At 36.1% G+C, this 13,203-nt stretch overlaps 1 protein-coding gene across 10 annotated transcripts in view; it reads right to left on the bottom strand.

Annotated features, from left to right (window-relative positions):
* CDH18 (cadherin 18) overlaps window positions 1–13,203 on the bottom strand; it is a 487,356-nt gene that overhangs the window by 38,152 nt on the left and 436,001 nt on the right. For all 10 annotated transcript variants that reach the window (XM_027668439.1, XM_027668449.1, XM_027668440.1 and 7 more), the window contains one exon: window positions 2,432–2,568. In XM_027668439.1, coding sequence (XP_027524240.1) covers window positions 2,432–2,568 — 137 coding nt within the window. The remainder of the gene's footprint in view (window positions 1–2,431; window positions 2,569–13,203) is intronic.

Here is a 13,203-nt window from a genome sequence, read left to right as displayed (position 1 = left end):
ATTTCAGAGGACACTTGACCAATGCAGAGTGCATATGACATACTGAGATGAAAAGTGAAAATAAATGTCTTATGGAAGGTTCAGAAAGAATAGCATGAGGATATCATACATTTGAGGGTAGAAATATGATGCTGATTCTAAATTTCAGCTATGCAAAGTAAGCCTAGCTACAACTAGCTGCTAAAAGGATGATAGGTAGAAAGTGAATTCTATCAGTGAAATGTAGCACAAAATCAAGAGAGGAATATATTTCAAGAAACTAACTATAACCAATGCTTTATTTCTGCAGAGGACCTCCTGTTGAAGCAGTACAATCTTTCTGGGCCTTGCAGGTTCTGCTGTGTTCCTGGCTAAGCAGATGGTGTCAGAAGCTACCAACGCCTTGTACCACGACAGATAAACTTGAAGACTCCCACTGTCACAGCTAAATAACACTTGGTCATAGCCTTTGGCCTATTTTTCAGCTTTAGGCTTAGTTCTGCAATACCTTGTGTATGGACTTTAAAGCAAATGCCATAAAAGATTGTAAATATGGGATAGACAGCACTTAAGAGCTTTGGCATTGATGCACCATACAAAACATATGCTTCTTGCTCCACCATGGATTCAATTACTAATTTCACAATGGATTTGGAAGAGTACAACAGTGTTGTAATTTTCAAATTACTGCAAATAAGAAAATGGCTGAAGAAGCAGACACAAGAAAAGGCTGCCTGTTATGTCAGTCTGTCTGTCATCCATGTCTTCTTCACTATTATCTCTTCCTTTCTTCATAGCTGAATTGTTTTCCCAACTGACACCATAGATTTACTTATTTTTCCAGCTCCAACTTTATCAATAACAACGGCAATGCAAGGGAGAAAAAACCAGATCTATATTTTCCTGTAACAAGTTGCACCTGGAACAGAGAATTCTAAGTGTCTTTAAAAAAAGACATATCATCCTTATTATTTATTCCATTCTATATTGGTTATAAACATAATCCTCATTTCTCCATACTATTCTCTCAGCATGATACATGTAACACCAGTCTTTTGATTATATGAAATAAATAATGTGTAGGAAGCTCCGTTTAGGTTTTATGCTACTGAGATTTATTTCTGCAAAATAATTACATTTTGATGGCTTCCAGAAAAGGACTCATGACTACTCCTTTTTTTCAGTATCCCACTGTAGTTTTCAAATCTTATTTCAAATTAGCACTTACTGTTCATCTGCTTATAATTAGGCTTAAATTATATTTTATTTCATGCTGCACTGAGATAGTATATTATATATATGAAGACACTGATAAGCACGTAGAAGTGTCAGTGATTACCTTTTCAAAGAGCTAACCATAAAACTCTAGATTTTATTGTTTACTATAGAAAAGTACTTAGCTCAAAATGTCAATTTAGTTGTGAAAATACGTACAATAATAAGAAACAATTTGTTGTCCTTATAAAATTTGTTCATGCTGTTTATTCTGTGCATATGTTAGTGATCTAGTGGTGGAACAGATTACATTTTAACCCAGAAATGCACAGATGAAAGAAGACCAGGCTCAAAAATATCAGTGGCACCTCTAAAAAGTAAACCCTGCATTTTGTTTTATGGAAATGATGGAATACATACACACACAAAGAAAAAAAAAAGGAAAAATGATATTATGAATAGTGCTTAGCAGGGCTGAATCTATTGATCCAGGTTAGGATTTTTTTCCTTTATTTTTTTTATTGAGTCTTTTAACTTTAAAACTTTGATTGTGCAAAAATAAAGACCCTGTAATGAAAAGGTTAACTGAAATGTTCTTTAAACTGTCCTTGCCTCATGTAAAAATATTTATCTGGGACTACTCAGCCAGACATTTTTTGATTATTGCAGGGCTTATCTGAGACAATGGAAATTCATCAAAATTAGGGGACTTTCAAATGAACAGGTAAGTATTTATAGTATCTTTACCTGGCAATTTGCCTAATAAAAGGTTAGAGGTATACCCTGATAAATTAACACAGACATAATAACATCCAGTTTGCTAAAACAGTTCAGTAGTAGATACAAAAAAGAAGAATGTATTTCTCAGTCAGTACTATAAAGTGTTAACTTCTAAGATATATGAACTATGAAACACAAATCAGAGAAGCTGTTGATTTTAGGACACAAAAATTCTTGAAACTGTTCCTAGGTAAACTGGCTGCCTTCTGTTACATACAGAAAAACATGGTAAATTTACACAGGTGGAATCACATAGGTGTGTGGCATTTTGTTTGCTTGTTCTGTGGATTTAGGGTATTCACACACGCACAGAAAACTCCTTTATCCAGACTGGCTAAAAACCCAATGGTGTTAAAAAGAACATAACATCTCAAGATGGTGTTTCTTAAAATCTGAAAATGATTATTTTCCTTTCTAAGTTTTATGTTTAATACTATGTGCCAAATATATTATTTACCTATCTCAGAAGCAGCCACTGTGATGTTGTACCAAGGTGTCTCCTCTCTGTCAAAGATCTTGGCAGTCTTAATGGTCCCAGTACTAGCATCAATCGTGAAATACCTATCTTCTTCTGTGTTATGATCAATGAAATATCTATGAAGAAATATAACAATAAATATATACTTATTGTAGTATATATAACCCAAAGTAACAGAAAGCTACATAAGAATATAACTTTCAAGCTTTAAAATCAAAGACATTTTTAAAAACACCCTAAGAAAAAAAATCTATATTATGGAGAAACCCAATATAGCACCATATTCCATTTTTTTCATAATGTTTCATTTCTTTTGATACAGAACAAGGCTTCCACTGTGAGTCACAAGGATACAAATTGCTAACAGGTGGTATTTTACACAGCAGTATACAATCCTGTCAAAGGTAAGAGACACATGTATTTTGACTAAAAATTGTGAAATGGAAAAGCAGAAAAGAAAGCAGAGAGATATTAAGATATTATTTTTCTGTTTATTTGCTTGTCACTGCAAGCCACTGTGCTCAGCGCTGGTACCTGTTTTGAAGTATGTCTCTCTGACATGAAGTTGATGACATGATGACACAAGCCATTTTGAGCATAACCATTACAGAGATTAATGTCAGAAATGGCTGGTTCCCAGAGCTGCAATTGACACTACCCTAGAAGCAGAACTAAGCATCCCTGCTTTACAGCCTTGGATTCTGAGCACTTTGCCTGGCAGAGAAAGTAAAAACCTTGAAGTGGATAATGGAAACAGAGGGAAAGAACACAAAAGAAGAGGTTGACATTTTTTCTCAAAGTTGGAATCATTTACAATGGCTTTTAACAAATGAAGCAATTACAAGACCCTATCAAGCCTTCTTCACTACCTCAAAAAACAAAAAATAAGGAAATAGATTATTTTATATACCACAATTATTTTTCCTTAGAATTTTTTGTCAGCCCTGTTTTTATTCTGTGAAGTTTTTAACATATGGCAGGTATATAAAGGTCAAAATGATTTCTTTTCCCCATCCAGTTGCACTTATTTTTACATCAAGAGAAGTGTAATTGTCAGCTTATAAAAAGAGGGTACACATAAAAGCTGACAAGCTCAAAAAAAATTAAAAATAACTTCAGTTTTATTTCTCTCACAATGTACTTATTTATATTATTTGTGGGAAGGAAAAGTAAACAAACATTTAATTGAATGCTATACTAAAGTGAGAGATGACGTGAAAAAGCAAAAGAAAGCAAACAAAGAAGGAAGCAGCAATTTGAGTCACCTTAACTTGACAAAAGATCAGACACTCACTGGAAAAGTCAGCTAGGACTTGATGACTTAGGTTAGATCTTCCTTACTGGAGAGAATCTGAACCCACCTCTCCCATCTGGAATCACTGTTTTACATCTGCTTTAAAATGTCCTATTTTGCCTGTTGCTACTCCAGACTGACTTGTCATGCTTCCAGTATTTTTAGCAATTAAAGAACCGTAGTTGAGTCACTAGAAATCAAAGCAGCCAAAGTTAGGCTTCTTGCCTGTTCTCCATCTTGCCTTTTGACATCATGACGAGTGAACCCCCTCCCATGTGACTTTAGGAGTTGTTTAAGAGACAACAGACCTCAGTTCCTACCCTATTTCTCTGGAATAAGGATTTAACTTGCTGTCTCCCATCTCAGCTAAGTCAGAACCTATTGTGCAGTTCATTAATTACCAACTCCTGAGAATACCTCATTCCAAAATACACCAGAATTACTCAATAAAGACACTTTGAACGTGCAAGATGGCAGCTGAAGTTGCTTTAAACAAGTGACAGACTCAAACTGTCTCCTTATAAAAGTGGACTGGCAAAATCTTGATTATGTAGGAAATGGGGCAGTTTTTAAGAGTTTAAGTCAGGAATTTATTTTTTTTCAGAGGACATTATTTAATCAGAGTATCCCTAATTGGATGAGAGAAAACCAAAGCAAGTGATATTGCCAGAAAAAGAACAAAAAAATGTTGAATTTATAATTGCTGAATCACAGTGGCCATTGTAGACACACTTCTTCAACTTGGTGTGCTTCTCTGCACTCAGTAAACTCAGGAGAGGAATTAAAAGCAAACTCTTGATGAACATTCATCGGTCACTGATGATGACTTGTTGGATGGTGCAGATATCCAAACAAATTGATGTTGCTTTGAGGAATATTGGAATCCTCTGAGGACACATCACAAAAGAAAAAAAAAAAAACAACCCAAAGATCAAAAAAAAAAAAAAAATTCAAAAAAGAACCACACAGCTATCCTCTTGGCTTTATTTAATGTGACACTATTCATCTAGGCTATCATCGCCTCCTTATTTAGGAATCCAGATTTGTTTTTCCATTTCCAAACAACTGATTTTTCCAGTGTTTCTGTAGGTCTCAGTCTTCCATGAAGCACAGACTTGTAGGTTCTCCAAGTGTTTATTCGTCATAGAAATGTTTTGAAAGACTACCAGTCTCACTGAAGAAATTCTATCTACCATGTACACAGATAGCATTACTTTTTACTATTTACAAAAATTCTGGAGACAGTGGTATCAACCTCTAAAAATCCATAAAGCTGCCATATTTGTCACAGAGTTGGGTTGATATTTGAAATTTGTATAAAAGATACATGCTTCATGTGCAGAAATGCCCCCATGCCTTACACGTTATGCTTGGCAGTGTAGGAAAGCTGAGCTACTACAAATAGTTGGAACATTTTGATTATACTACTATTAGTAGTATAATAGTAATGCAGAAATTATGAACATTTGGTTGTGTTGGGCAAGATTTATATACAGATACACAAACATCTTTTACATGATGAACTAGAAAACTAATAGAGAGAGTGTAGAAAGTATAATTGTCCCTCAGTTTTCTTGGAGACCTTTTACTGGTAAAGCTTACAATCAGTTACGCAATGATAAAATTTAATTACTTCTCTCCTACTATAGCTTTGTTTTTCCTAGAAGTTTGTTTTTCTAGAAGTCTCCTGATAATGAAGAGAATTACTTGCTAAAAAAAATAAATAAAATATGCTCTCCTGACCAGTTCTTATGGAATATGTACTGCAAATCCAAAACAAGTTACAAGAGTCTTGTCCCTGCAAACATTTATTACTCTGGACATTGTTTGCTCATTACCAACATCAGGCACAGTGACTATTCTGTGAGTCACTATTGTGTTGACCACAGAATGATAAAAATAGGGTTATATATTATTTGTAGACAGTAGCTTAAAAATAAACAGAATTTCAAATTGGGCTTCAATGAGAAAAAACTAAAACAGTAAGAATATCCAGCTGCTTTATTTTGTGTGTGACTTATAACAAAATATTACGTCTGCCTCTGAGTACAGAAATAAAAATGAAAAAAATCTGTCCCAAATATGAAGCTTGTGTACAAAAACTGAAGTTTGTTTTTCTGATGAATTGTGATTACCTAATAATTAATTTTCATAAACATATAGTAAAAGACAGTCTTATTTTTTTTCAAATATAAACACCTGTTTCTAAAACAGTTACTTAAGTGTTCCAAAGAAGCTCAAATCTCTCTTTTTAAAGACCTCCAATTGCATGAAGAATTTCAATTGTATTTTCTGTGCCATTAATGGAAATAAAGTGGTCCTGAGGTAACTTATTGTACTAGCACTTTTATTTCCAAAGACACCAGAATAATGAAAAATGTTTCTAATTTCTCCACAATAGCACTTCCCCTTCATGTGCTGACTTTTGCATACAGTTACAGACAAGCTGAAATATTCACAGCTTGACAAATTTCTCTTGATCAATTAATAAATAAGAGAGTGGTACTTTCTTATGCTTTCCCATTATTACAACATTCAGTTCTCTTCCACTGCTCCAGATTCTTCCTTAAAATTGGATTGTGTATCATTTAAAGTAGCTATTTGCACTTCTGTGGTTCCCAATCTTCATGAACATCTCAGTAAAACAAGTTACAGAAAATATTCCCACACAGCAGAAAACCTCAGAATGCTAGTTCTGCTCCCAAGTGCTTTAAAAATATTTTGTACAAGAAACACTTTTGGTAGAGTCTCTCACTTTTGTCATGTTAGAGGACATTTAGAACAAGTTTAATTGTACCTACAAAGTGCTGAAAAATTTAGGCCTTTATAAATACTAGCAACTGATTTATCTATATGTTGAGAATAGTTACCAGATATATCCATAAATATTGCACATTGTGGAGCTAATGATGCTTTACTTAGGTTTCTGAATTTACTTCATCTGGTTAAAAAAATTACTTTCATGTAGATAATAGTGGCAACAGAAATAGTCATTCTCTTCCCCTCCTATCTTTCCCTCCACATCTACTGAGCTGCTTTCCAATGCTTTTTCTAGACCACAAAAAGATATAGTGTAAGTTTTTAATTTCAAAGAGTTATTTCAAATGTGATTTTTCACCCTGATACAGTCAACTGTTTCTGCTTATTTAGAACATATTAATTTAAAAATTATTTTACAATATCCATTTGAAATATTTGTTTATAGACATTTACTCATGACAATGCTGTGTGAGCATACATTTAACCACTAACCATTAAATCAGAACATCTGAGTTGCATGGCACATGTTAATAAAGAGACTTAATAACAAGACATGCCTAGATAAACAGTGCTCCATAAACTGCTTACATTCAAACCAGCAACAGAAACAATCTGAAAGAAAATACATTTAAAAGGATCATGAATACAGAAAACCTATTAGTCACACTTTGAACATAATCTGAAGGAAATTAAATACTAAAACCGAATCCTGCTAGCACTGGGAAAGGCAACACATGCCACCTTTTTATTAGGAAGTGTCAGTGAACAGAAGGGCATTCCCAGCTTCCATCCATGTCCTTATTTCTTCTTCTGACCAAGGAAAGCCTCTGGCTTCTCTGACATCATTCCTCACTTTCAGTCCTTTAGTGAAGCAGTGGTTCAGCGGTGACAGATATTCCCCACATTTTTACTGAAAACTAAAAGCATTTGCGACAATTAGAAAATAAAGAGTAATATATACGCAAGACGGCCTTTGGGCAGAAGGTCACTCTAGAACATATAAATCTGCTTTCAGTATTAAAGCAGTTAGACTCTAATAATACAAAGACTGCTTAAAAATGGAGAAAATTTTAAAAGGTGCTAAAGTAGTTTGGGAATATTAATGATTTCCAAACCTTTTAAGAGGACTTCTAAGCTAAAACCCATAAGTATTTTCAGAATCTCTCTCCTTAAATTATTCAGTCTTAATATTAACATCAGTTTATCGCTGGATAGAGAACTGGCATAGGCTGTTACTATTCCAGTATGTCTCCCTCCAGTTACTGTGTGTTAAGGAAGAACCTTGAGTTTAAATTTTTGTAATAGTTTTTGAGCTTTTAACTTGTCTCTTTTTCTGTTTTTAATCAAATCTTTATCTTTTCATTATGTTATTTTTCATTGATTACCCTATTTATCAACTGCAAACCCAAACTCTTTGACATATTTCTACCCTGGCTACAAACCTGATATTGCTCACAAACTTCCAAAGGCACATTTCAGCCAGATGTAGATCCACAGTATTTCTTTGGGTTTTTGTTCTGAGACATAAGCAAATAAACAGTTCTCTAATATCAAGTGAAACTGGCTATAAAGAAGCACTTAAAAAAAGCCTATAGGAACAAGACAGAATGCTTGTCCAACCGATTACACCTTCTAAAGACTTATCAATTAGAAATCAAATGCCATTATAAGGAAACCTAATCAGTTAAAGATTTAAGCAAAAAACTTTCTCAGAAAGAGATAGTCAGACTCAAAGTACAGAAATTTTTATTTTCTTTTCTAATATATTTTAGAAAAAGAAGAGCAAGCAATAACTGCATAGGGTGAGAAAAGGAGGTATAACAGGACAAAGAGCAGGAGAATTCATCAGCTGCAACTCTCTGTGTTTGGCCAGCTGGAGAACAAGAAGAGATGGCCCATGCTGGGACATAACTCAAGTTCATGCCTTTTATCTTCTCTCTGCCTCCTGACAGCAGCACTCACAAGCCTGGGAACCAGTGGTATACCCTTGAAGCCAAATGAGGTGATGGAGAGACATTCTGCTTCCATGACTGTCTTGCACTACACTGCCTTCCTTCAGGGCCAATCTATTTCCCCATAGTTCAAACAGACTTTGCCAGGAGGGAGAAGCAATTATGAAGTGTGAGTCAGAAGTCACATACCAATACAGCCAGGTATCCAATTTCCTTGCTGCACTGTCTGGTAGATTAAGGAGACATTTGATGTTCCAGAGGTCCTTGGCAGAAGACTGCTACTGAAAACTACAGCCTTCAACTGTGCTTTCCAGTTGTGAAAAGTAAATACATTTGGAGATAGCTTGGAGAAAGTAATCCCTCTGTTTACCATTCCTTTGCTTTCTTTTCAGACAGGCTTAGCATAACTTTGAGAAAAATACTGTTCCTCTCAGAGCATTTGAAGGAAGTTGATTTGATATGCTGTTCCCACTGTGTTATCTCTGGTGCTGGCTGCCAGCTGACATCCATCAGCTGATCAGCAGTACCTTGTTGTCTCCCGTGGAGGACTCCTGGCTCACCTCTCATACTGAAATCTCAGTTCAGCTTTCCATCTCCTTGTCCTGGAGATGTGAGTTGGCAGATCCCAGAAGACACAGGGGAGTTGCAAGCAGGGAACCACTACCTCCTAGAAACTCCTCTGAAAGGCAACCACTGCTGGTTTGCGTCTTAGGCAGAAGTTGGCTTCCTGCTCCAGTTCTTATTCCCATCCCTTATGCACTGCTATCACACTGCTCACCTTGGACACAGGAAATTGGGAACACTGTTCATTTAAGGAAAACACACTCATAATTTCTAGCTGACAGTTTCTGTCTGCATGTATTAACCACTGAACATTTTTCTAGCTAATTCTCACAGTAAATATAGGCTAAGAACAGGCCACATCCTCAGAAGCATAATTCAGATTTTAAAGCAAGGTATTTTTCTTACTTTATTAATTTCTTCAGAGGATTATGATTGTCCAAATATGCTTCAGCTACCATCTTAAGAATCATATTCTATTTACATATTATCTTTTTTTTCCTCTACATATTATCGGCTGACCCAAATAAACCCAAGATAGATAGATAGATAGATAGATTCAACTCAATTGGAGTTGAATGACCCTATCAGAAGACCATGCTACAGAGAGGTTCACACATGAAGGCTGACTCTAAAACCATAAAAGAATATTAAACACTGGAGGCATTCTGAAGTCAGTGGATATTATAGAAATATAAAGATGATGTTCTGGCATGAAAAATCAGTCTTTCAGAGTCACCATAAAGAGATGCTCTGTCAGTGTTTTCTCTCTCAGTTCTAAGGGAGGGATAGAGATGGTTCTGGCTGATGTGAGACTTTGACCATCATCCCGAGCTGGATGCTTTCTAGTCAGAAGAGCTGTCACAACATCTTACCAGTTCCTGGACAAAGAGATAGACATTTTTGTTAGTGGGAGGTCTAGGGCATATAGTTTGACAAGAATGAAAAATAATTTGAGGCCTCAAGGAATAAAACAGCAACAGACCTCTCACCTCAACACTTTAAAGAAAGGTTTTAAAATATTTCCTCCCTGTGAAGACAGATGAAGAGCTAGAGAATAAATTGAAGATAAATTCCCCTCTCTGTCCAGCCATTCAAAATAGGGTGTTCTTTTTCTATCTTGATTTACTGACAACCTTAGTGAATATTTTGGAGAAACACAGAAAGCAAATGAAGGAAGTGAAATGGAGGAGGAAGACACCGTTTCTCTCTGATAACTTACTGTGCAGGCTGCCCTAAGTACAGTTAACAAAAAATCATGGAATCACATAATCATAGCCTGGGCTGGAAGGGACCTTTAACATCATGTACTTCCAACCCCCCTACATGCACAGGGACACCTTTCACTAGACCAGATTGCTCAGAGCCCCATCTGACCCGGCCCTAAATATTTCCAGGGATATGGCATCCACTACTTCTCTGGGCAATGTCTTCCAGTGCCTCAGCACCCTCACAGCAAAGAATTTTTTTCCTAATATCTAAACAAAACCTATTCTTTTTTAGTTTGAAGCCATTTCCCCTTATCCTGTCATGCTCTTGTAAATAATCTCTCTCAATTTTTCTCGTAGGCTCCCTTCAGGTACTGGAAAGCTGCAATTAGGTCACCCAAAGCCTTCTCTTTTCCAGGCTGAAGCAACCTAATTCTCTCAGCCTTTCCTTACAACATCTCTCTTATCAGCTTGGTATCCCTCCTCTGGACTTGCTCCAACAGGTTGATATCCAGCCCCAGAGTTGGATGCAGCACTCCAGCAGGGTCTTACCAGAGCAGAGTAGAGGGGCAGAATCACCTCCCTCAGACTGCTGATCACACTGCTTTGGATGCAGTCCAGGACACAATTGGCTTTCTGGACTGCAAATGCACATTGCTGGGTCATGCTCATCTTCTTATTCCCCAGCACCCCAAAGTCCCTCTCAACAGAGCTGCTCTCAATCTCTACATCCCCCATCTTCACCTGTGTATTGACTCTGCGGATTGCCCCGACCCATGTGCAGCACCCTACACTTGGTCTTATTAACCCTCATTAGATTCCCATGGTCCACTTCTCAGGCTTGTCCACGTCTCTGTATGGCATTCCGTCCTTCAGGTGTCATCTGCAAATTTGCTGAGGATGCACTCTATCCCTTCACCTATGTCATTAATGAAGATATTAAATAACATTGGTCCCAATACAGATCCCTGAGGGACACCACTTACTGATGTCCATCAGGACTCTGAGCTATTGTCCCCTACCCTCTGGACGTGACTGTCCAATCACTTTCTTATCCATCTAACAACTCATTCATCGAATCCTTCTCTTTTCAATTTAGAGAAAAGAGTGTTATGGGAGGCTGTGTGAAAGGCTTTATGGAAGTCCAGATAACCGACATCTGTAACCCTTCCCTTGTCCACTGATGTAATCACCCCATCAAGGTCACTAGGTTGGTCAGGCAGGACTTGCTCTTGGTGAAGCCATGCTGGCGGTGCACAGGATAGCAGAAAACAAACTGATCTTACTTCACTCCTATGACATCCAAAGAGCAAGTAAGACAAATGAATACAAATACGTGAAGACTCTTTTCTATTTTGCAGAAGAGGATCAATCTTCTCTTCCTACTGACAGTATGGCTGAGTGGCATAGAAACTGATCTCAGAGTACAGGGGAAAAAAAATATTTAAAAATAAAATTTTAATTTTCCACCCCTCTCTTGATCCACTCATTCAGTTCTCTCTTGCACCTCTCTTCACGTAACATGATGATATCTTTCAAAATAAATTTGCATGACTGAGTCTGAATTGCAAGTTCACGTTTTATTCTACCTTTAGTAAATATAAACTTTACATCAGAAAAACAGTCTGAAACTTAAATCGTCCACTACACTTTATGTCTTTAAGGCTTTAGAAATAATAATAGAAATACCTGAAACACCCTGTGTGTGCCCTTTACTCTATATATAAGCATGCCTCTATAAATACCATTTCCTGAAAATTAAGATTACTTTCTAAAGGCTGATGACAGAAAGTATTCAACTTCAGATGGACATCTTTTATGGACAATGCAACAAAAGTTAAAATAAGTTTCTCTGCTTTCTGATGCAGGAATTGAAGAAAACTGAAGAAAATTGAAGAAAAATTCCTATATCACATTAATTGTTGTAATCATATGTACCTGTAATTTATTAATTTTCCAGTATTCTTTTTGAAAGAAAGAGAAGACTGTCAATTTAAATCAAAGTAGGGTAAGGGAACTATGTATTTATTAGAGCTTCAAGATACCAGGTGTGGTGTTGGGAAACAAATTTTTGTACTCATTAGTATATATATGTATTATAACCGTTACGATATATCATCCATTATAAGGCAATACCATGCAACACTTTAAAAAGTGAGAAACCAGAATCAGGGCTGAGACTGTACTTGCGTTCTTCCTCAACTTAGCAAAATATTAACATTCAAATTTTAGCACAAAAAAAAAATAAAATTAATTTTAGCACAAAAATTAAAAAAAAAAACCTTCAAACCCAAATCAAAGAAAACCAAAACAATAGCTTTTTCTGACTTCTCTTTCCTATAGCTAATCAACTCTTGTGAATAAAATTCGTTATAGTAAGATATATGTTACAGCCTGACTAGACTTCAACATAAAATTTACTTGAATTCCGATGTATTAATGTAATGCATCAATCTTCCAAGGAGCCAACAAAATACAATGCTTTGATTTTAAACCAAGCCATTGTAGAAATTCTGAAAAGGGAAGATGCTTATATCAGTTGACCCTATTGTCACAGGCAGAGTGCTGATCAGTAGCCTTAGCCCATTCATCAGATCTTTTCTGTTAAATACTGGAAGAGAACATTTCTTCCCAGAAAGGCAAACAACATAAGTTAAACATAATAATTGTGAGTAAAAAATGACCAGAGGGGACAGAGGTCCTATCATTAGCGCTCAAAAAGTACCTCTGTTTGCCTCCTATACTGCTGCATGACAAAAATTGCACAGCAGCAGCCAAAGGAATGATCTTACAGTACTTCTATAACAGTATGTCTTATTTCTCAAACACTACCCTTTCAAGGGTACAATGTTAATAAAGATTTTCAGTTCCTCATAGTACAGTATCAAACCGAGATCAAGTTTAATATGATGGAACTGGTCTACGTCACAGAGGTATTTTCACTATTATATCAGAGTTTCAGAAAGTATCGTGATC

This window comes from Corapipo altera, unplaced genomic scaffold (assembly GCF_003945725.1).
Source record: "Corapipo altera isolate COAL_440 unplaced genomic scaffold, ASM394572v1 184, whole genome shotgun sequence".
NCBI lineage: Eukaryota > Metazoa > Chordata > Aves > Passeriformes > Pipridae > Corapipo > Corapipo altera.
Note: the sequence above shows the minus strand (reverse complement) of the source record. Positions and strands in the feature narration are given on the sequence as shown.